This window comes from Pelodiscus sinensis, chromosome 2, assembly GCF_052426305.1.
Source record: "Pelodiscus sinensis isolate ZL-2025 chromosome 2, ASM5242630v1, whole genome shotgun sequence".
In the NCBI taxonomy this organism is placed as follows: domain Eukaryota; kingdom Metazoa; phylum Chordata; order Testudines; family Trionychidae; genus Pelodiscus; species Pelodiscus sinensis.
In genome coordinates this window covers 161188715-161212754 of record NC_143053.1, presented here as the reverse complement: position 1 = coordinate 161212754, position 24040 = coordinate 161188715, and the positions used below count along the sequence as shown (strand labels likewise).

The window sequence follows — 24040 nt, the reverse complement described above, 5'->3', positions numbered from 1 at the left end:
ATTGTCAAAGCCTAGTCAGCTAATGATTGCAGCAATTAGGTCCATCTGCCTACGTGCAGATTTGAATGGGAGCTGGCTCTTCTCTCCATGTTATTAGCAGAAATAGGCAGCACGTATATTGCCTAATAAGCTTAAAAGAGGAAAATGCATATTTAAGATCACAATTTAAATAATGCAACAATATTGCTGAAGTAGCCATAAAAGTTCTGTGCTACTTAGAAATGACTTGAGCCTTACTTCATAATCTGCCACAAATCCAAATATTTTGTTAGCTACAAGTTTGTTAGCAACATCAACTTCTGTATATCTCATCATGCAAGCACTCTTTGAAGGGGCATATGTTGTCCCTCATGCAAGATGCAGGTACTTGTGGCACATAATGTGAAGTACCAAACACACCAGAGGTACATATAGAATCATTGGACTGGAAGGAACTATGAGAGGTTATCAAGCCAATACCCTGCACTCTTGGAAGAACCAAGCTTCATCTAGACCGCCCCTCACAGTTGTTTGTCTAATCTGCTCTTAAATATCTCTAATGATCAGGACTCGACAAATACACTCACCCGTGGCAAATAGATTTTACCAGCTGGCGAGTGGCCCTGTGGGCCATTGTGACGAGCTGGCAGAAGCCCGCACTACGGGCAGAACGGCCCGGATGGGAAAAATATGGGGAAGGAGCTTGTGCTGAGGGGAGGGGAGGAGGTCAGGAGAAGAAGAAAAAGAAAGGGGAAGGCACCAAGGGACAGGAGTGCAGGAGAGACAAATCCCAGGGGGCCAAGTGCAGACAATGAGGTAAAGGGCAGGAGGGGAGGTGTCAGTGGGAGGGGGGACAGGGTGATGCTGGGAGAGGAGAGGGTAAGGGCACTGGAGGCTAGAGAGGGAGAGGGAGGGGGAGGTGCTGGGAGAAGGCTTGAAAGAAGGGGTGGGCATGAGAAAGCCAGGGAGGGAGCAAGGCATCTATGAGGGCACAGGGGCATGAGGGTGGGTATCAGGGAAAAAAGAAGGCAAAGGGGGCAGTGAGGGAAGGGGGAGGCACCAGGAGGGTGCAGGTGCCAGGGGATTCTGGGGGTGAAGCAGAAGGGCAGACACCTGCTGGGGAGGGACCAGCACCAGAGGAGAGAGGCAGGGCAGGTGCGTAGAGGGAGGTGTTAGGAGAGGGGATGAGGAGCGGTAGCTCACATGATTAGAGTGGGGCTACTGGAGGAGTGGGCACAGGGGGGAGAGGAAGGCTGATGGAGGGGGGCAGATCTCAAGAGGGCTGAGCGAAGTGAGAAAGGCAGGAGTCAGGACTGCAGAGGCAGGTGAGCGGTTGGGGGGGAGCAGGCACCAGGGGAGCTGATGGAGCAAGGGGTGGAGACATGGCAGCAGAGGAAAAAGGTCGAGGTTTATAAGATAATTAATAACTTATTAGTAATGTTCTTGTTAGGAACTTATGCCATTAAAAAAAAAAAAAACACTTTTTGTGGGGGAAGGTGGCGAGTCCCTTTTTTGTCTGGTAAGTAGGGTTTTCCATAATTTTTCGACCCTTGCTAATGATGAAGATTTTATAACCTCCCTACTAGGCAACTTATTCCCGTGCTTAACCATTCTGACAGGATTTTTTTCCCCTATTTTCAAACCTAAACCTCCCTTGCTGCATTGCTTCTTGTCCTATCATCAGAGATTAAGGAGAATATGTTTTTTTCTTTCAGTGGCTCTAACAGCCTTCCAAGCCCCTGGGAAAGGTGGAGTAGCAGCTCCCATTCCTGGTTGGGGCAAGGCCTATAGCAGAAGGGGTGGGGCAAGGGTAGCCAGCCTTGAGTGCACCACACCTGCCCCCAGTGCTGCCCAGAGGAGGCATTCCAACAGTGATTTATAGGGCATAATGATATATAGGCCACTGCCACATTGCTGAGTCCCAGAGCAACTGTCCCCTCCTCTTCTCCCCTCCCTCCCCCCCATCAGTGGACATGTTCTCTCTCCTCCTTGGAACAACCTTTGAAATACTTGAAAGCTGTTTTTTCTTCTCTTGGTCTTCTGTTTTCCAGAATAAGAAACCCAATTCTTTCCATCTTCCCTCACAGGACAGGACAATGCTCCTCTTCCCAGGCCCTGCCCCTTGCTGCTTAATCCTCACCTCTGTTCTGGCCCCTCCCCACCCTTGACCCACCTTCTCCCCGCCTTTTCTCTTCCCCCAGCTGAGGCAGCCCAAGAGACTAGCGGGGCCAGCGCTGACAGCAGGAGTGCCCTTCCACACCCCCCACACTCACTGACAGCAGCAGGGGAAGTGGAGCAAGGCAGCCCCACTGCTTTGCTCCCCTGGCAGCCATGTCACTCCACTTCCTGCCAGGCAGTGTGGGGTGCTTCTGTCCCCAGCCTCAGAGTGGTGCAACCGGGACAGCAAAGCAGTGTGGCCACCTTGCTCCACTTTTCCCACCACTCATGGTGAGGGCCAAAGTGGGGCAGACCCCACTTGCAGACACCAGGCCAGTGCTGCTAGTCCCCCACTGACTTCTGGCTGGCCCTTCCCAGCCATGGCATTCGGGAGATTTGTGGCCCCTCATGCCCCTTGCACATTGCCCCAGCCCTGAAGGGAGAATCACGAAGGCCTCACTTATAGTCATTTGTAGCACATTTTATCATTCTATACCTGATTGGGCTTTGCCCACTGATGCAGGGTCAACTCGTGAGGAAGGACATGGGGGGGGGGGGAGAGCGGAAGGGCACAGGCCACATGACTGGCCTCTACACGACTCCTCTCTGCCCCACCCTCTCACTGCCACTTCCCTGCCCTGGCTCTGCCCCTGTCCTATCTCCCATGCAGCCTGGGGGGGACTGTGGGCTGGGGATTGCAGGACCCTATCTGCCGGCTGTATTACTTTGCTTCCCACAAAGTGACATGGCTAACAGATAGAGAAGCAGAGCCACATTGTTCCGCTTCTTTCCACCAATGCCCATGAGTGAGCATTTGACCCATGCTGCAGGTCCCAGGCCTCGCCCAAAGGCTCTGACCTAGATAACTGCTGGGCCCTTACTCCTCCTGCCAAGGGTGTTTGGGGGAAAGTGTCACAGGCTCCCTTCCTGCCCCTCCCACGGGGTTGCCACTACACAGAGGAATGGAATGCCAAAACCAGGGTTCTGGATTGCTTTTGTTATTTCATTCTACCCCTTTTTGTTTGACTCGGGTATCCTAATGTTTTTCTTCCACCCCATCTTACTCTTCTTTCTTCCATGGTATGGCTCCTCCACCATCAACCACCACCCTATTTTAATTTCGCTCTCCAACTCCCCTGCCTCAACACAGCCTTCTCTCTGTTTTGCCCCCACATTAGTATGCTGTAACCTCTGTCTCCCCAAAATCATGTGTGCACATGATCAAAGCCCCAGAGAAAGAGTGTTGTCTAGCAGATCGGATACTGGACATAGGAGATCTGAGTTCCATTCGGATTGGCCATGGACTTCCTGTGTGACCCTGGGCAAGTCACTTTGCCTCTCAGTGCCTTGGTTTCCCCTTCCATCAGTTGTCTTTCCTGTTGATGTCAACTGGAAAACTCTAAGCAAAGGAGTTTCTCTCATGGCACATATAGTATATAAGTATACATAGACCACCTAGTACATTTGTCCCATGACCTTGGTTGAAGCCTCTAGACACTACTATAAAACAAAAAAATTGCCCTCTCCACAAATAAATAAAATTATGCGGCTGAACAGGGGTCCTCTCCACCCAAAAATCTCAGTTTAAGAGAGGGCAGTGCATAATCCCCAGTAGCCAGTTACAATGATTTTGCAGCAGTTTTGAACAGCCAGCGCCAGGACCAAATTGGCATCTATCAAATACTTTTTCAACAAACCAAACCACTTCTATAATTTGATCCAGCTCTCAGTAGAGTTTGTGAAAGTCTCTTAATCAGCTCTAAAGGGAGCAGGAGTGATACCACAAAGCTGATGGGGCTTGTGATGTAAAGGAGTCATTTCCCTGGGCTGTCCTAGAGTATTAAATTCTTGTATTAAAGTTTTACCCAAAAGGCATTTCCACATAGGGATGCTCCAAGGAAGTTAACTTGCTTCCTCAAACCCCAGAAAAATATACTGTTCAAAAGATGCTTAAAAAATAATGATAGAACTTCCAGGAAGTATGCCACAGATATTTAATCACAGAGGAGAAAAATAGCGAACTATGTCCTGTCAATAAAATGTCTGACATTCTGAATAACACAGGCCAAACAAATAAATTTCTGGCCCACAAGAGATAAAAAGATTAACCCATAATACATACAAATTCCAGATGTGGATCAACGTGAGCTGAAATAGTGCTTTTCCCCCCTCTATCTTGAAAGATTGTACATAAATTCTAATGTCTGGAGCTAAAGCTACCAATATACTGCAAGGTGTATCCTGCAGTCACTGAATTATTTGTGATACTGAAATACTAACACAAAGCTCCCAAACAGAAGCAACTACTGCATATGCCCAATGTATCAGAACAACAGTATTTAATAAAAAGGAGTTGTGCATCACATACATACATATACATAAATAAGACACAAAGACTCCTATGGCAGGGGCATGAGGTAACAATTTTAGTAAGACAGGTCACAACATTTTATACACTACGCCCTGATAGCTCTGTTATGACATGGAAAATTAAGCGCTACATTTGCATGCTTTTTGTATTCGGTTCTACACCTGCATGCCCTCTTTAGTCCTTCACGTGGAAACGCACTAGATTATTGAGCTGGTTTAATGTTTCCTTATAGGATGCTGTGGAGGGATTTCGGGGGTGCAGGACATATAGCCGGGCTAGTCCACATGGTGGGGTGGAGAGGGAGCATCACACTTCCAGCCCCACTCCATCCCCAGACCAGCTTCTCATTCAACCCCATTCACATCCCCCAGTCCTGCTCTGCCTCCGGGCCCAGCTCCACCCTCGTTCCCTTTCAACCCCCAGCCCAGACCTAACCCCAACTGTAGCTCAATTCCACCCCCTCCTCCAGGTTCAGCCTAGCTGTGCCCTCATTCCCTTTCCATGCCCAGGCCAGGTCCATCTCTAGCCACAGGTGCCAACTTTCTGATTTCCTCAGGGGATGCTTGACCCTCACTCTGACCCTGGCTCTTCCCCTACTCCATCGTTCATGGAGTCAATGCCTTTACCTCTTACCCCCGCCCCTCTGCCCTCCCCACTTCCACCTCTACCTCCAGCCCAAGCTCCACTGCTGAGGAAGCTTGGGCCAGGCAGCAATGGAGGGGGAATGCAGATAAATTCGGTTATTGGTAAGGGAGAGGAGCATGATTGGAAGAGTTTGAACACCCTTGCCATATAGGACTGAACTACTTGATTTTATCTGCATGCATGATGTGTTAGTACATGCATGGAATCAGAATGCAAACCTCAAGTAACTAGGTGAAACATCTATAGTCACTCACCCTAATCATCTGCCTGAAATATACACAATGCCTCATTTAATAATGAGGCATGAGGCAGTAATAATCAGTGAGTTGCACAAAGACAACATTCCTATCTTTTACTTACCTAATAACAAGTCTCCATTAAAACCTGGTGTGTTTAGTTCTATGCATACATGGCTTTTAGTGTTGTTCCATCACATAGCATCCTCCATGCTACAGAACAAAGTGGCATCCTCCACGTGCATTCAGGGGGCCAGAGAGAATCATCCTGCAGGGTGCCACATGCAGGGTAGTGTAATTCTGAGGCATGCAATACATGCATGGCACACAGACAGCATGCCCCAGTAAAAGACCAAAGTTTTTAAATCCACAAAAAAGAGCACTGTCCTATGACACAGTGACTCTTAAATATATTCTTACACCAGGACACATTCTTTTATTATCTGTAACTTGTGATACTTCTCTCCAATTCAGATTTCACTCCACCAAAGCATTTAAAGACATGCATGATCCTATTTCTCTTCAGCAAAGCAATTAAGCACACACCCAAATGTGTTGCCAGTTCATGATTTCACTGTCCATCTTGTGATATTTGATAAGTTTCTTAAAGCACCAGCTCCTGGAGTAATGTGGTTATGTGAGACTTGCTGCTTTCATTTTTAAGTTTCTAGACTTTATGGTTGGGAAGAAAAAACTTGAAAATGTGACCCGTAGAGGCTCAAAAGCCAGAAGGCAAAGACAAAAAAAAAAAGATTTTTTTTTTAGAACTCTCATGTGAAAACACAACTGTGATGATTACCCAAGGAAACTCCTTTTCAGTGTTCAGCCAATAATCTATAACAAATAGCGGTGATACTGAAAAAAATCACATATATGTTATGTCATTACATGGGACTAAGAGATGGCGACTGATGCTGTCCTTCTCATCCATTTCTCCTCCTCCAACCACGGTATATGAACATTGCTACAGAAGCCTTTAAACAACAAAAGGAACAACTTTACCATTCTTGTAGCTGTTAGATTTCGGAGGAAGTCATTTATGGATTTGAAGTTGTCCCTTTCCTCCCCCTCCTTCCCGCCCCCTCAGCTCCCCCCACCTCTAATTCAGTATTGTCAACATCCAGCATTCAAAAATCGTGAGTCTGACCAAAAATACCATGAGATTGATTTAAAAGCCATGATTTATTTTATAACGATAATTTGGGGTTACTTTTTATCTTCTGGTGGAGAAGCATTTAGAGCTCACATGTTCAAGCATTCAACTACGGTCCTGTTGGCTAGAATTTACTTTAACAACAACTAAAACTGAGATTCTCAGATAATAAATTGAGGAATGTTAAGAAAAATCCCAAATTATGAGAAACTCACAATAAAACCTTGAGTTCTGGCCTCCTGGCACTTTTCTGTTAAATGGCACTGTGTTCAATTGTTGCCACATGGTGCATATCATTTCCTTTTGACTGTAAATCATTATGCTGTTGATATGTTTTTGTATTCAGTGCAAACTTTGGATAATACAATCCTTTGCTGGGCAATGCTGAGTTTTTAGTTGCATTTGGAATTGTTTAGTAAAGCATACCATTGAAAATAAACCTGAGTCTGCTGCATAACAAACTTGAGGTCCTCTTGCATTCATCAGATGCGTAGGCTGGGATGTACCTGAATACTTAGCCTGCTAAAATGCTAAATTACAATTTCACCACCAAGTGGCAATGTTGTTTATACTTTCAAACATTCCCTTAGAATGAAACTCACCACAGTATAGAGAGCTAAGGAAAGGCTCCACTCATCACTCTAGGTCCCTGGCTGTGTATTTTAAGAGGTCCTCCCACCATCCGTGTACAGTTAAGAGAGGCTCCTGTTGCCCATCCACATCTGCTCTCACCGCTGACTGATGTGGAGGAAAGGAATCTGATTTTTTTTTTTTTTTGTTACAGCTATCAGAGGAAGCCACCCAAACGCTTGGCCGCTCTCCGTAACCCCACACGGTTAAAAACACAACAATTGGAACTGAAGGAGTATTAAAACAATCAGTCTTTATAAAGCAAAATTCCACACGACCATTTTTCCTGTCTCTCACACACACAAAATAGGTTTTGTTTAATGCACCTACCGTTCAATGCAGGCACATATATCAACAGCTGGTTTGCAGCGAAGAACAGCTTGCAGGACTGTCCCTTATTCCTAACACTGTCAGATTTCATTAATTCAGCCAGTTCTGAACAGGTTCTATGTATGAGTCCTTGGCGGAGGCAGAACTCCATTGACTTTAAGGAAGTTGCCCCACCAGAGCCCCTGAATGGGACTAAATAGAGAGGTATTTCGGACATTGCACTTTGACCCTTCCTTCCTGCTTCTTCTTTTCCCTTAATTCTAGAGAGACAAAGATTTGGTGCAAAGATGCAGAATAAGATGATGCTTAAGTATTTTGTTTTCCTTTCTCTGTAGCCTGCAGATCTCTAGTTACACCTTCTCTCCCCTCCCAGCAGATAATAAAGTAATAAAAGTCAAAGAAGGAGAAGCAAATTATATGGATAGAAAAATGCAAACATTAATGTATTACATTTTGCAGACTATAATAATAGTTTGATCCAATAGTAAACAGACCAGAAATGAAAACTAGTTCACAGAACCAAGGTACATAGGGTTATTCTCCACTTTAAAAACTGCTGGTACACCAAGGTCTAGTTCAGAGTTTTAAAGCACACAAAAATTAAACATAAGCCTCAGTTCCAGTGAACAATGAAGAAGTCCCACAAGCAATGTAACCAACACTCACATTTTTTTTCCACTGATTATGTCTCAATACTTTTTATTGTCTCTTCAGGGCTTAGCTCCTGAAGTCAGGTGATTACATGAAAAACTCAGCTTTCATTTAAAAACAGCGTTCCTTGAGAACTCACATTGTTGTGGAGAACAGCTTGAAAATGTCAACACTCAAAACCAACAAGACTGAAAAACAAAATGTATTTTTCATCTCCCAATTTTTAATAGTCTCATTTTCTGAGGCCTGAACCATGGTTTTTGAATGGCAATACCGCATGAAGACAAAGTATAACAAATCACAACAGCTGTGAACAAGCACGATCATTTTTGTTTTGTTCAATATCCCATTTATAGTCATATTCATGATAGCAATTTTAAAATGTATGTAGAGGCCCTTTTTCTGCGGTGCTGATTATTGAAATATGTTAGCAACTTATAAATATGAATGAACGTATGCTCACTACATTTCTGTGAAGCAGGATGGTGGTGTTATCTTACAGACGGGATTATTGAAAAAAGCTGTACATTATTATAATTTCAGGGGACAGAAGACACATTTTCCCCTTGCCCCTACCTTCTTCTGTGAGTATTTCTTCCAAAAAACAACGAAAACAAAACCAGATGTTGACTTGTTAATTAGAAACACCTAGAATGGAGCAGGAACAAATGCATAATGAACCACTATTGATCCCTGAGCACACATGCTACTGGCTACTCACTGCTCTCAACATGTTCAAGGGTGGCTTCTGATTTTAGGTGGATTCATTTTGAGGAGAGGCTGACACATTTTGGGCTCGATTTCCAAGAGTACACAGCCCCCTTTCCTCCCAAATCTTCTACTGGATTCAGATGGTATTACAGTGGCCCAACATTTTCTGTACACCAAGCAGCAGGTGTCAAAAGTTGGGACCCATAATATGAGCAATGGGCACTTTTGAAAAGGTTGGCCTTAGTGATAATTCATGAGACTATATTTATGATAGTAATCACATTAATCTTTATTACAATAGTGCCTAGACTCCAACCAAATCCCATTGTGCTACGCAGTGTACAAACTGGAATTCACATATGATCCCAGCCCCAAAGAATGTACAATTTAAATAAAATATCAGAATACCCATAGCAAAATAAACTTTTTTTTAAACTTAAGTTTCTATTATAAGATAAGAAATGAGAACAGGTTCTCCTAAGAATTATGGTACTCGTAACACTGGTATCCTTTCTTCCTAAGTGACCAATATCAGAGGTTTCAATGGAGGGTAAACAACACATCCCCATTATTAAATTTTGTACCACAGAGAAAATGTCTTGCTGGCCCCAAGCAGACAGATTGGATTTTGTCCTGAATCCTGAGAACTGTGATGTTTTCCTGGCTATTAACTCAGGAGTTTGTTTTCATATGAAGTTTACAATTATTTTCTGAAGTTAACCATTTTGTATACTTACTATCCTGGAGTGGGGTGTCCTATGGGTTAATTATATATAATCTTAAAAGGGCGTTCCCTTTTGTGCTTTGAATGTGTTGCCTTTAAATTCAGTGTCCCCATGAATAAAGCAACCTCCCTCTTGCTCTTATGTGGATTAAGTTTCATTCCATACAAATCCAAAACTGCCATTTTGTGGGGAAATAGTTCACAGGCATACAGTGATCAGACAGGTGAAACTAAGCGCAGTACACATCAGACTCGTTGGCAATCACAGGATGAAACTCAAGGCATTCAACACAATTTAATAGTTTCAGATAATAATAGTACTTTTTATCACCTCACTCAGCAGAGAAACACTACAGCCACTGAGCAGAAACATAGCAGCATCACAAAGCAGGAGCAGGGAAGACTACCTTTCAAAGCTGACCCCACAGCCAGAAGAAATTAGGGTAGGGAGGGGAAATATAACCACCCAAGCTGAAGTGGGGCCAGAGATAACTCCTAATTTTTGCAGAACTGCCAGAACTACTTTAATGACCATCCACAGTCAAAATCTTAGATTTGTCTCTTATTCAGCATGGGACTCTCCAGCAAAGTTTCCTCAGACACCAGCCAGTCTTTGGTAATAATACTGACTATACATAAAGCCACCCCAATCCATTCTTTTAGCACTTTACTTTTCATTCTAAACTTCCTTCTGATGGTGAAAGCTGCCATGTTGGAAGCCAAAGGTAGCAAGACTAGCTTCAGTATCACACACTTGGAACTAAAATAGGGACAATAGGCAAATATATAATAGCATAGTTATTTGTCCTAAGGCACTTGGGATACCCAGCTTCTTTTCAAGAGTCTTTTCTTGCTCTAGGATCCCCACAAATAGGCAAGCAAGCCACCTTCTAACGTCAGCATAAACATAACTGAAATCAAAACACCTACTAGATTAGAAGAGAGGTGCAGCTTGCAGCACTCTGCCACAAAATGGCCTTCTTAGGGGTAGAACAGGCTGTTTTGCTGAGATTTAAAGGGCCAACTACAAAATGTTTGGCGCTTACACATTTAAAGGGCCAGAGGCCAGAGAACTCTTTGCTGGGAAAGGCCTTTGAACAACGCTAGCAGGAGTGACTGGAAAACTAAAGAGCTGGTAGTATGTCATTAAAAGGGCTTCATTTTCTTTGCATTTCAATGTTATACTGCTCCACTATACCCATACCTTCCCTTCAGTCTCCCATGTTGCTCCATTCTCTCTGACACACGCCTATTCCACTGGTATAGCTGGCCAGAGAGCAACAATTCCATTCCATAGCAATTTGGGGGGCTGTGAAATTTGTTTTGATTCCTCTCTGGATCACTCACTCTGCCTGCTTCAGATCATGCTGAATGAGGACTAGACTGTCTGGGTCTCCCACATCCCCACTTCATGTCCTAACCCAGGGTAGGCAGAATCTGGCCTGCCAAGCCTTTTAATCCAGCCCTCCTGCCCCTGAGGCCCAGAGCAGTGCTGCTCAAAGTGGCTGGCTGTTCCTTGTGGCTCTCTGCACTCAGGGGCAGAGGTGAGGATACACTGCCCCCACCCCCAGCAAAATCTCTCAGCTCTTATCAGCAGGTTTCCTAACCCTAATCTACCAGAAAGGACATCTACAAGATGAAACAAACCCCTGCTCCCTCCACAATCACTTGCCCTTAAAGCAGAAAAAGTGATGGGGACTGCACCTCCATTCTGGTGACTTCTAGTTGAGTTGCTCCAGCACCAGCATGGCAAGAGGAGCTGAGGTATTTCCCTTCACTGGCTCTGGGGCTCTTTGTGCTGCTGATGGAGCAACTCAGCTAACTAATGGGCATCAGATTGAGGGGAGGGGGACAGGGTCCATCACTTATTTTTGCCTTAAGGGTGAGTGATGGGGGCAAGAGGGAACAGATGAGCACACAGCAGGTGGAGAGGCCTCAGGTAGGGATGGAAAGAAGTGAGTGGTGGGTGGGGAGCCTCAGGAGCAAGGCTTGGGTTCAGAAAGGGAAGGAAAGAGCAAGCAGATGGCCGGACCTCAAGGGAAAGAGGTGGGGGGTGGGAAGAAGCAGACTGGTGGCCCGTGTAGCATCACAAACAGCTGTGACCACAATTGGCTCCCAATAGCTGTTTTTGACACACTAGCACGTTTCCAACGTTACACCGGACCTCAGGGTGAGAGGCTGAGCAGCAGCAGGGCCTCAGGGTGTGGCAGTGATGGAGCCTGGCAAGGTTCCTTCTAAACTGCATGGTGGCATGGCCCAGCAGCTGCTTAATGAGCCCCACTCAGGGCTGCCACACACAGAGCTGCCTGGCTGGGGGAGGGATACTTCTCCCTCAGCTACAGCAGCAGCTCCCTGCTGAGGACAAAGCTCATATTGCTGGGTGATTCTGCTGAGAATAAGGCTGTATCTAGACTGGCCAGTTTTTCCGGAAAATCAGCCGCTTTTCCGGAAAAACTAGCCAGCTGTCTACACTGGCTGCTTGAATTTCCGCAAAAGCACTGACTTCCTACTGTAAGAAATCAGTGCTTCTTGCGGAAATACTATTCTGCTCCCATCAGGCAAAAGTCCCTTTTGCGCAAAGCTTTTGCGCAAAAGGGCCAGTGTAGACAGCTCAGATTAATTTTCCGCAAAAAAGCACCAATCACGAAAATGGCGATTGGGGCTTTTTTGTGAAAAAGCGCGTCTAGATTGGCACGGACGCTTTTCTGCTTTTGCGGAAAAGCGTCCGTGCCAATCTAGATGCTCTGTTCCAAAAATGCTTTTAACCAAAAACTTTTCTGTTAAAAGCATTTCCGGAAAATCATGCCAATCTAGACACAGCCTCAATGTATAGCTTGACTAATTGCACCCCATTTTACAATTCCTGCCCAAAGTGCGTCTTGTCTAACAAGCATCATATTTTTTGCATCTAACTTCTCTGTGCAGCACACCTGTTATGTGAATTATGAGTAGCTTAGAGCTCTCCTGCCATGCAAGCGATCACAGGCAACTTGTAATTAAATCTAAATTAGGCAGTTTTGTAAAGATATAAACAGCTGCTAACTAAAACCATCTGAGGATGAACAGTTATGTCCCTAAAATAATTTTACAATGTTATTATTGGAAAACACAATCAGAGCTCATTTTGCTTCAATAAATCCAAACTTTGAAACATAAGAATGTCACCTCACTATCATCAGACTGCAAAATATAGTTAAAAATAGAAAACGGAAGTGTTTTTAGGTGCCTCCCCTTTGCCCCAAGCATGTAGCTCCTTCATGTTGCAGAAATGGCATAAAACACTTGAGAACTAGGCATACAGACTTTTCTCCACACGAAACTTCTACTTGAGGGGAAGCTAGGAGGTGAGCTTGCAGTTGTCAAATGTGGGAATTAGAGTCGCCAGGTGTCTGGTTTTCACCCGAAAAGTCTGGTATTTGTGGCTCTTGTCCAGTATTTTCTGTTTTTCTCGGATGGAAGGCTGGTGGGGATATTCAACAAGTTTGGTCCCCTGGTTTTTTTGTTTTGTTTTGGTTTTTTTGCTCAATCAATTTTTTTCCCCGCCATGTTGGGGATTTTTTGTGAAAGTATCTGTCAACCGTAGTGGGTATGGCTTCACCTACACCAGAAATTGCAGAACTGTGGGAAGAAAGGACGGGCAGCTACATTTAGGTAGGTGCAATTGCCACTCGGAGTATGAGACAGGAAACTGGGAATTAGAGAGAAGCATAAGTATAAGGGAGCAGAACTGGGATTGATTCCAAAGAAAGAGCACGGTGCAAGAGCAATGTGGGGCACTTTATGAACAGTCATTTTTCAGCCAGCAGCCTAGCTCTGCTCTGTGTGCTTACTGTTGTGGCTGGAATGTTCTCTGGGGAGTGCTCTTCAACCTGAGCCAAGAGAGCTCTGCCAGAGACTGGAACAGACTGATATGTTCCAGCAGCCCACCATGGGGGAGCAAAGCCCTTTATCAAGGGTGGGGGAGGCCTAATATTATTAAACTGATGAAACAGATGGGAAAACCAAAGCCTCAGGTAGCCATGTTAGTAATCCTGTGGCATCTTAGAGACTCACAAAAATATACAATATCCAGCTCATCATCGGATGAAGTGGGTTGTGCCCACAAAAGCTCATGATACTAGAAATATATTTTTGTGAGTCTCTAAGATGCCACAGGGCTACTTGTTGTTTTCAAAGCCTCAGAGTGAGTCAGCAGCGTAGCTACAACTAGAACCCACAACTCCAGGCTTGTGGCTCTAAGCATTTAGATAGCCCTGTTACTTGTATTTGCTGCAAGCTTGTTCTGATGTCAATAATTCATGTATGTGTTGTGATGTGACCAGAGATTCAAAACGGAGTTAGTTTTGCAGCATAGGACTCAGCTGGGAATCACCCATACCACTAGCTGCCTGAAATGATTTGATTCTGATCAGGCCCACAGATGGGATGAGGGAGGAGGGGGAGTAAAAGGGACAGTTGCCCCGGGGACCAGCAATTGAAAGGGTCCTGGGATTGATGCCACTACCACTGCTGCTGCAGTCCAAGCACCAGGCCCTTTACATCGCTGCTGGAGCACTGGGTGATGGACTCCAGGCAGCACCAAGGGTTGGATGACCTTGGCTCTGCCTCTTCCACCCTTGGCCCCTCCCGCTCCGTGAGCACAAAGCATTCCCCACTTGCCCAGGGGCTCGCAGAGGCTGTTGGATCCACTGTCTCTAATTATTGGTAGACAGTTTTCTGTTTGCACGAGAGTGCTTTAATCCAAGTCAGCATGAATTATTTTTTTCCAATGCAATTTTATGAGCCACAGCACAACAAGACTTAGTAAAATCCAGCAGCCCTCTTCTTTTGAAACATAACTCTGTATGGGATTGAATGGGAAGGGCTGCTTAAAAACTAATGGGGCACATTATGCCCCAAACATCTTACTTCTACAGCACTGTTCCATCCACTAATTTGAGAGAGACAAGGTTGGTGAGGTAACATCTCTTTGGATCAGCTACTGTTGTAGAGCTCTTCAGGTACAGCTCAATGTCACAGCTCAATATAAGGTGGGGCAGATTGTTTAGCATCAGTAGTTAATCCATATTATAAAAGACTAATCAAGGTGAAGTGGTCCATTAAAACCTCTGCAGACATAGGGCAGATTGTTGTAATAAGCCATAAATCTTTATAAAAGCCATAAAGCTTTATAAAACCCATTATATTTAGTTTTTAGTATTTAAGCTCCCAGCCTTGTCTTTTGAAAGTGCTGTGCAAATTTCCTTAGAGGTTGAGGACTGATCAGCTAACTATAGAGGTATCGCTTTGTGAAAAGCGCTCACCCATCGGTGACATGGTGTTTTTGTCTTTTATCATTTTTCTCTTGTATCATATAGCACCAACCTGGTTACACCACCATAAATCCGCTATTGTTGTAAGCCTGATCTAGTCCTAATTTCCTATATGTAGTTATAGCCTACTCTGATTTGATACTCTGATGTACTTATAGCCTATTTCTGCCAGACATAAATTGGAGCAACAAGCTGGGTTCAGTCTGCTGGGAGGAGTGGGGCAGTATTAAGAATCTAAGAACAGTCATACTGGGTCAGACTGAAGGTCCATCTAACCCAGTATCCTGTCTGCTGACAGCGGCCAATACCAGATGCCCCAGAGGGAGAGATCACAACAGGTAATTCTCATGTGATCCCTCCCCTGTCTCCCAGTTCCAGAGAAACAGAGGCTATGGACACCATGCCTACCCATCCTGGCTAATAGCCATTGATGGACCTAACCACCATGATTCTATCCAGCTCTTTTTTGAACCCTGTTAAAGTTCTAGCCTTCACCACACGCTGGGCAAAGAGTTCCACAGGTTGACTGTGCACTGAGTGAAGAAAAACTTCCTTTTTTGTTTATTTTAAACCCGCTGTCTATTAATTTCATTTGGTGATCCCTCATTCTTATATTGCAAGAATATGTAAATAACTTTTTCCACACCAGTCATGATTTTTATAGACTTCTATCATATCCCCCCTTAGTCTCCTCTTTTCTAAGCTGAAAAGTCCAAGTCTTTTTTATCTTTCTTCATATGGGACCCTTTCCAAAACCCTAATCATTTTTGTTGCCATTTTCTCAACCTTTTCCAATGTCAATATATCTTGAGATGAGGTGACCACATCTTTATGCAGAATTCAAGATGTGGACGTACCATGGTTTTATATAGAGGCAATAAGATATTTTCTGTTTTATTCTCTATCCCTTTTTTAATGGCTCCTAACATTCTATTTGCTTTTTTTCACTATCACTGCACACTGAGTGGATGTTTTCCGAGAACTATCCACAATGACTCCAAGATCTCTCTCGAGTAGTTGTAGCCAGATTAGTCCCTGTTAGCATGCACTGTCCCAACAGCTCTATAATCCAGAAGTGCTCAAAGTTTATTCCACTACAATTCCCTTCTAACAACAAAAATCACTACATTACACCAGGAAGGGGGAACCAAAATCTAAGCTTGTCTCCACCCCGCTGCCCCTGCTAGGAATGAGGGGGGAAGGGAAGAAATAGGGTTGTCAGGCATCTGGTTTTTAATCACAACACTTGGTTGAAAGGGAACCGGGCAATTCTGGTCAGCACTGCTGACCTAACTATCAAAAGTCTAGTCAGCAGTGCAAAGACAGGCTCCCTGCCTGCCGTGGCTCTGTGCAGCTCCTGGAAGTGGCCAACATTTCCCTCCAGCTCCTAGGGCACACTATCCCTATCCCCAGAACCACCTCTGCAGCTCGCATTGGCTGGGGGCAGTGGGTGTGGGCAGCACACACTATGCAGTGCTTCTCAAACTGGGAATGTGCCTTCACCTAGGAGACTGGGAATACTGGCTGCTTCTGGGAGCAGTGTGGAGTCAAAGCAGGCAGGTTGCCTGCCTTATTTCCGCGCTGTGCTGCCCATCTGGAACCCGCACCATGAACTCTTTCCCTAGGTTAGAACTCCCTCCCTCATCCAAACTCCCAGAGCCTGCACCCCAACCTCCTGCTTCCTGAGCCCAATCCCACATTCCAAACCCCCTTGGCTCTAGCCCAGATCGCCCTCCAATACCCTGAACCCCTCATTCCTAGTCCCACTCCCAAGCCCACCTTCCAACTCATAGACCTTAAGGTCAGAAGGGACCATTATGATCATCTAGTCTGACCCCCTGCACAGTGCAGGCCACAGAATCTCACCCACCCCTCCTAGAATAATCCTCTCACCTATATCTCAGATATTGAAGTCCTCAAATGATGGTTTGAAGACCCCAAGATGCAGAGAATCCTTCAGCATGTGATTCATGCCCCATGCTACAGAGGAAGGCAAAAAACCTCCAGGGCCTCAGCCATCACCCCTCTTGCATCCCAAAGTCCTGCTCCAGCCCAGAAAGTGAGTGGAGGAGAGCGAGTGATGGAGGGAGGGGAGCTGGCCTGAGTCGATACCTTAAAAGGGATGGGGAGAATGGAGCATGGTGTTCAGTTTTGCGCATTTAGGGAGTTGACAACCCTAGGGCCGAAGGTAAAGCCCAGGGGCTTCTGCCTCAGTCCCGTGGCCTGTAACCTGAACTCTGGTACCCAGGGATGAAGTCCTTGGGCTTTGGCCAGAGCCCCAGTGCTGTGGTTTCAGTCCTGGGCCTCAGCAAATCTCATGTGAGCCTTGGCAACTCCATTAAGACAGGGTCGCAACCCACTTTAGGGTCCCAACCCACAGTTTGAGAACTTTGCTCCAATCCCAAATTCTCTTTAGCTCACACAGAAGAAGCCTGTGTCTTAATAATCCAGCCATTCTCTTCAGGGCCTTTCCAAAATTCACTGAATTGTTGTGACAAAGAAAGGTTTTGATGTCTTTCGAGTGTGCTTTCAAAGACAAAATTATGCAGATCAAGCTACTGCCCGTGAAGTAATCTGGTTAACTCTGTCGCAGACCTTTCATGATCAGTTCTTAAAGCCCTTATGCCTACACTTCACATTTCTCCTTAAAGTTGAACAACAGTCATCTGATTGTAAATTGTTTCTAATTTGATTGTAAAGTTAAACAGTCATCTGCATTGAATGAAAATGTCCCTCCATTTTCTTCCCCATAGAAAGGACATTATCAACTTTTTCTTACTGCCTCAGAAATATGTAACAAGAGCTTCTACTTACTGAATTCTTAAATTATATGATAAATATTAAATAAATACACAACTATATTTCCTAGAAGGTTAACTGATAGCTTTGGTAACTGTGTACAGAATAGTTCAAATATTGATTACTTTATAAAGAACAATTCCTAGACCATAATGAAAATGCAATGTATAGAGAGGACAAACAAATCTAACAACTGCCCTGAAATACCATACTGCAGTATTTCCCAATTTTATTTAAGAGGGGGGGCGGGGCAATGCCACGCTCTCGCAGAATCCTGGGGTTCCATGGAGCACCAATTGGGAAACACTGCCATAGTGCTATGTAAATGGAATCTTTCTGTAATACAGGATTCGTGGTGGATTATAAAAAGAAAAGGGGTACCCCAAATTGTACAGGCTGTCTCACTATAAGTCCAAGATACGTTCCAAAAAACTTGAGACTTATAGTGAAACAATTTAAAGGGGGAATTTTTTTCCACAGCTGACTTCCATTTGCACAAATTGTTTTGTGTGTGCACAAATTGGTGTTTATGTGTGTGAGAGACTTAAGAGCAGGGAATGGGAGGACTTATAATGCATCAGTTCCTACAAACATCAACGACTTTAGTGCAGAACGCATGTGTAACTTAGTGCAGTGTTTCCTAATTGGTGCTCCATGAAACCCCGGGGTTCCGCGAAGTGAAAGTAAGGGTTCCGCGAGAACGTGGCATTGCCCCGCCCCCTCTTACAGAGACAGTGTATTTTGCAGGGGTTTTTTGCTCAACCAATTCTGGCGGGGCTTATTTCTTTTTTTTTTTTTTTTTGCTTGCCAAATTTTACCCTGGGAACCCTAGGGGTTCCTTGAAATTATTTTAAGGTGAAAAGGGTTCCGTGACCAAATAAAATTGGGAAACACTGCCTTAGTGATTTATAGCAGCGATGCCATGTACTTTAATGAGGTAACTATTTCCAGCTCTCCTAGAGTTTTATTCTGTTCTCTCTTCCATGTTTACCTTTGGTTTATTTTGGAGGGGGGAGTTCCAAAGAAATCGCAGTCAGATTCATTTCCCTATCCCCAGCAAGTATCTGATGAGAGAACAGTAACAGACATAAATCTTTACTTAATTAATGTGCTAGTCATCACCAGGCATAGTGATGGTAATTTGATCCCTGTGTTTCAATATACTCTCATTATTGTAGTGCCATCTGTAGCATAAAAAGCTGTAGAATGAGAAATGATGGGTGGGATTGTGACAAGAACAGCATTGGCCTCACAGCTCCCATTGAAGTAAATTGTAGAACTCCCACTGATTCTAGTAGGTGCAGCACATGGTTTGAAAATCCAAACCTACTACATTAGGTGAGTGAATGAGGGTCTCAATTAGGCTACAGTTTTCTTTGGCACAGGTCCTATGTCACAGTGTTAGCCTTGATGGGGAGTTATTGTGACAGCAGATACAAAACCTTGGTTCAAAATGCCCCTAGTCAGTGTGAGCAGCATGAAGCATATCAGCCAAGATAAAAACAGACCATTTTCAAACTCTGCTGTGAGCTTTCAAATTCATAATTTTATTATAATCTGAATAGATGTGATATTTAAAGAGCAGAGAAAATGACTATACAAAGAATTTATAGAACATTCATTTACATAATGGATGCTTTTTGTTTTTTACAGTTTCAAGAAAAAGGCAAAAATCACTAATAGGTAAGGCAGAGAAGGAAACATCAGAATTGTAATGATACTGTTGAATACATAGGAACCATTCAATTAAAACCTTTAAAACATGGCTTTCCGCATTTTTGTAGCTTAACACTGTAAGATTATAGTAGCACATTTAACAAGCAGGTTAATGGGAGCATGGCTAAATACATGTGGCAACTTGTTGGTATTACTTATGAGACTGCATATACAAATCTATTAAAATCCTTAGAAGGAAAGTGCTGTACTATTTAGTCATATATTTACCATGAACCAAAGTTGTATTCATGTGTTTATGCATATACTACACAATTATATTTACTGTACTATTTTCTTTGTGTTTTAAATATATTCCATATGAAAACAAAGCATGTGGTAATATACCATAAAAAGGAACACACATTAGAAAGAGTCTCTTTGTAACTATGGCAACTTCTTCATTCCCCTTACTCAGCACAACCTACAAATTCCCAATTAAGCATCATGAGGAGCCCAGGCCTGAATTCCTACTGCTCCTCAAAGCCCAACAAGTTCAACAGGCTTTTAGAATGCACAAGGAATGCAGGTTAAGACACACAATGCCAAAGCCCGTCTATGGGAAATCAAACTTTCCATCCACAGCAGAGTAGTGCCAAAGGCTGTTCAACAGCTGTTACGAAGATAAACCTAACTTATTTCGCACAGAATCGGAAAGAATCCGAGAGCCATAATTCACCCAATGGATTAGATGGAGCATGGGTGTGATTTAATTCATGTCCCTAGCGAAGAATCTCCAACTGAACTGGAGGAGAAATTTCAGTTGAGAATATTCAGTAAGGGTACGTCTACTCTAGCCCCCTAGTTTGAACTAGGGAGGCTAATGAGGGCAACCGAAATTGCTAATGAAGCACGGGTTATTTAAATATCCCGTGCTTGATTAGCATAGTCCCGGACGGTCGCCATGTTAGAAACTGACTAGCCCGAAGTAAACTGCCTGTTTCTACATGCAGCAGAGAAGCGGGATTCCGAGATAAACCTCTTAGTTCGAATTAACTGTTAAACCCCTTAGTTTGAATTAATTGTTACTCCTCGCGGAATGAGGTTTATCTCGGAATCCCGCTTCTCTGCCGCGTGTAGATGCGGGCAGTTACTTCGGGCTAGTCAGTTTCCAAAATGGCGACTGGCTGGGACTATGCTAATCAAGCGCGGGATATTTAAATATCCCATGCTTCATTAGCAATTTCGGTCGCCCTCGTTAGCCTCCCTAGTTTGAACTAGGGGGCTAGTGTAGACATACCCTAAGTTTCAACTGGCCAGCCACGTTTCAGAACCAAGTAATGGATGGATCTACCAGCCTTCTGGTTCCTGAAAAATGTCAGTCCTCCAAATGAAACCAAAAAGAGAGCAACGATAACCAACAGCAACCAGTTTGTTTATTCTAATGGAACCAACCAGAATTGCTACTTGGGCCACTGGTCCGTAGGGATGTCAAATTCAGTTTAATTGGTTAACCAGTTAAACATATTGAAGAGGAAGTAAGTAGTGGGGGACCGCTCCAGCCCAGCTGGGCTCGAGTGCCCCCTCACCCACTGCAGGGCTGGAGCCGTCCTCCCACCACAGGCAGGGGTTGTTCCAGCCTAGACGGAGCTACCCCTACCTGCCAGGCACCTGGGCCTACCATGGACTGATGCTGCTCTGGAATGCTGGAGTGGCACCTGGGCCTGCTGTGGACAGGGCCTCCTTTGGATGACTGGAACAGCCCCTGTCCGCAGTAGGTGGGGAACTGTTCCAGGCCCCGCCAGTTAAACATTCACATTCCTACTGGTCCCGTTGTTTTTGAAAGGGATCAAGGGGTTAACAATCTCGCTGAATTCTTTTTAGATGGTATCTAAATACGGTTTGATTAATGAACCTGTTTGATGGAAGAATGAAAGCTATTTGGTACACATCAGAGGCACTTGCCATTGTTGCTTCAATAGTAGCTGTACTTTGAACTGCCAAATTTTTTTATATATACACATACAATACCTACTACTAATTTATGCCACTTCCTGATCCAAATACATGCATTTGTAATCTTGCCCCAAGCACCCAAACAAAAGTATACATTTATTAACACTGAATTCGTGGTTATACAAATAATTTGGTAACAAATTTTATCCTTGTCGCCTGCAAAAAGTGCCTATGGTGGATCTAATTCTAAAAAAAGGAAGCTATTAACAAAAGTTAGAACAACGTGTGTGAGTGTGTGAGATTTTTGGATCAGGATAGGTGACTATTTTTTCCTATTCCTCCTAACTATTGTCTGGTAAAAAGAGATTGAAGCAATTTAAGCCTCAAGATGGAGATAGTTACCACTCAGCGCATTGTCTCTTGTGACCTTGGGCACAGAACTCTGCACCATTTTATGCTTCAGGTCACTGATGTGTAGATTTGACCCTCAAAGCAAAGGAACTGAAAATGTGTGATATCTCAAACAATTGGGAATATCAGTTACCTGTAAACTCTCAATTCCTGTTTCTGGGCTTAATTCTGCTCCCTTTTGGTGAATGGGAATTTTGCAATAGACTAGAAATAGGTCCACCACTCTCATCGGCTATGTCTTGACAGCGGGGCTATTTGGGAATACCAGAAGTATCTCAAAATAGCAATTCCATGTCTTTAAACACACCCATTATTTTGAAATACATTTTGAAATAATGGGTGCACTTTTCTGGCATTCTCATAACACTCATTCCTTTTTGGAATAACGCCAAGTTTTGAAATAAGCTATTTTGAAGTTACCTCAAAATAAGTTATGCAATTTGAGCAGCACAAATTGCGAAGTTTATCTGAGGTAACGGTGCTGTATAGACTCACCCACAGAGAATTACTACAAGTCACCTACCCTAGTTTATAGTGTATATATATATGTTTAAATATATGTTATAAAACTAACTACAGAGTAACATTTTGGTTTATAAAATATGGGTGCCACTATGTTGACTTATTTGGTCATATGAAGGACATGTCTGCCAGACTATCTTGGACATGGGTAAAAGTAACAAAAATATCCCTGACCCTTTTTGATTTCTTGACTTAAGAAATTATTTTTAAAATCCACCTATAAAATTTAATATCAATCTATACAAATTGCAAAATTAAAAACAAAACCCTTCCTTTAAAAAAAAAACTGTCAAAAAGAACACGTATGTAAGCAACTGTGAGGAGGGAGGACTGATTTCACAGTCAAAAGCATTATTTCAGAGACATGTGAGCTGGGAAGTGTTTTAATACTGTATAACAAGAGTCTAAATATGAAACTCTTCTATAGTAAGGCACATGCAACATACTACACTTATACAAAATAAAACTAAAATATAAAGCTCAGGAATGGCTTTATTATAAGAAAATTCATATATCAAGATTTTTATTTCTACTATAAATAATCTGGCAGAGGCAAAAATATAAATTATATAAAATCATTTTCTGCTTTGCTTTTCCCTCATTTTTATCCTGTGATTATTAAAATACAACATCTCTCCTGCTTAACTCTTTATATAAAAATAACAACAACAAAAACACCATTAAAGGAATATATCAAACTTTCTCCACACAACTCTTTTTGGTCATCCCTCTCCCATTTAAAATTTGGACAAGCTAAATAAACTCAGCTTTCTTCATACTGAACGTGCAGTGATCTGCCTGAAAAATCCATTCCATTTCCTCTTAAAATAAATCAACCTGCACCGACCTTCTCCTAACATACATCATCTTTCTTCTCAATCAACTCCCATCTTTACCATATAAAGATGAGGGGAAGAGCAAATGATCCTTTGCCCACCACCACTCTATTAAGAGCATTGTTTTGCCAGGGTTATAGCTACCACTGATGCAACTGTGGCAAGTGTCTAAGTAAGAGAACAGATGTGGTTTTAATACATTTTCTTGCAGAAAAAAGGCATAATCTAATGAATGGGAAAATATTTACCTTTCTAATACAATATGGAAAATGGCGTGTGAAATATAATAAAAATCCTGAACTGTAACGTTTTTCTTCTCTGTTTAATTCAGATATGGATTTTATGGGTTTTGGTGGCATCCAACTGCATTTACTCATAAGTTTGTCCTTTGAAGAAAAAAGCCAATGCTTTGATAGGTCAGAGGCATCTTCAAAAAAAGGATCCCACTCTTTGTAAAGTTATGCAGATAGAATGTGTTCTGCTTTCCTTCTTGGGAACAGTTAGGTTCAGGATAATGCAGCTACAAACTCCCAAAGAACGCTTTTTCTCCCACGCTGATTTCCCTCAAGTCAGTGAAGAAGCTCTGAATCACAGGCAAAGAAGGCTTCAGATTTTTTTCTGGGAACCAATCATGACCTTTGATACAAAGTTCACAATGGCACTGGCAGGTTGCTCTGGATCGTGCTCTGCAAACAGGTGGCACACGTTATCTGTGCCACTACCTTGTTTCCTTGCAACAAATCCAAACACTCTGCAGAAGGCAAAAAACAAAAGCATGTTACAGAACGGAAGGCATTGATTTTGTAAAGGTAAAAGGGTTACTTTCCTCCTCCAAAAAAGTTTCAGAAAGAAAGTACTTTGCAACAGAGTTCTGGTAAATGCACCTACTTTTGTCACACTAGTTCAGAGAGTTAGCCACAACTGACTTCGATTGCTCTTAGTGGAGAACATTTGGTTCAGCGGG

At 43.4% G+C, this 24040-nt stretch overlaps 1 protein-coding gene and 1 long non-coding RNA gene across 12 annotated transcripts in view; both read right to left on the bottom strand.

The window, feature by feature from the left end:
- Positions 1–10619, bottom strand: part of LOC142827251 (uncharacterized) — a 56984-nt gene extending 46365 nt beyond the window's left edge. The window contains exon 1 of the long non-coding RNA XR_012901851.2: positions 10518–10619. This is a non-coding gene — a long non-coding RNA (uncharacterized LOC142827251). The remainder of the gene's footprint in view (positions 1–10517) is intronic.
- An 8605-nt stretch (positions 10620–19224) lies between these two features.
- The window catches only part of TNS3 (tensin 3), a 430864-nt gene continuing 426048 nt past the window's right edge, over positions 19225–24040 (bottom strand). For 10 of the 11 annotated variants that reach the window (XM_006136339.5, XM_006136336.5, XM_006136337.5 and 7 more), the window contains one exon: positions 19225–23827. In XM_006136339.5, the coding sequence (XP_006136401.3) occupies positions 23683–23827 (145 nt within the window). In that variant the 3' untranslated portion in view covers positions 19225–23682. The remainder of the gene's footprint in view (positions 23828–24040) is intronic. The other variant, XR_012901850.2, reaches the window with a different exon arrangement.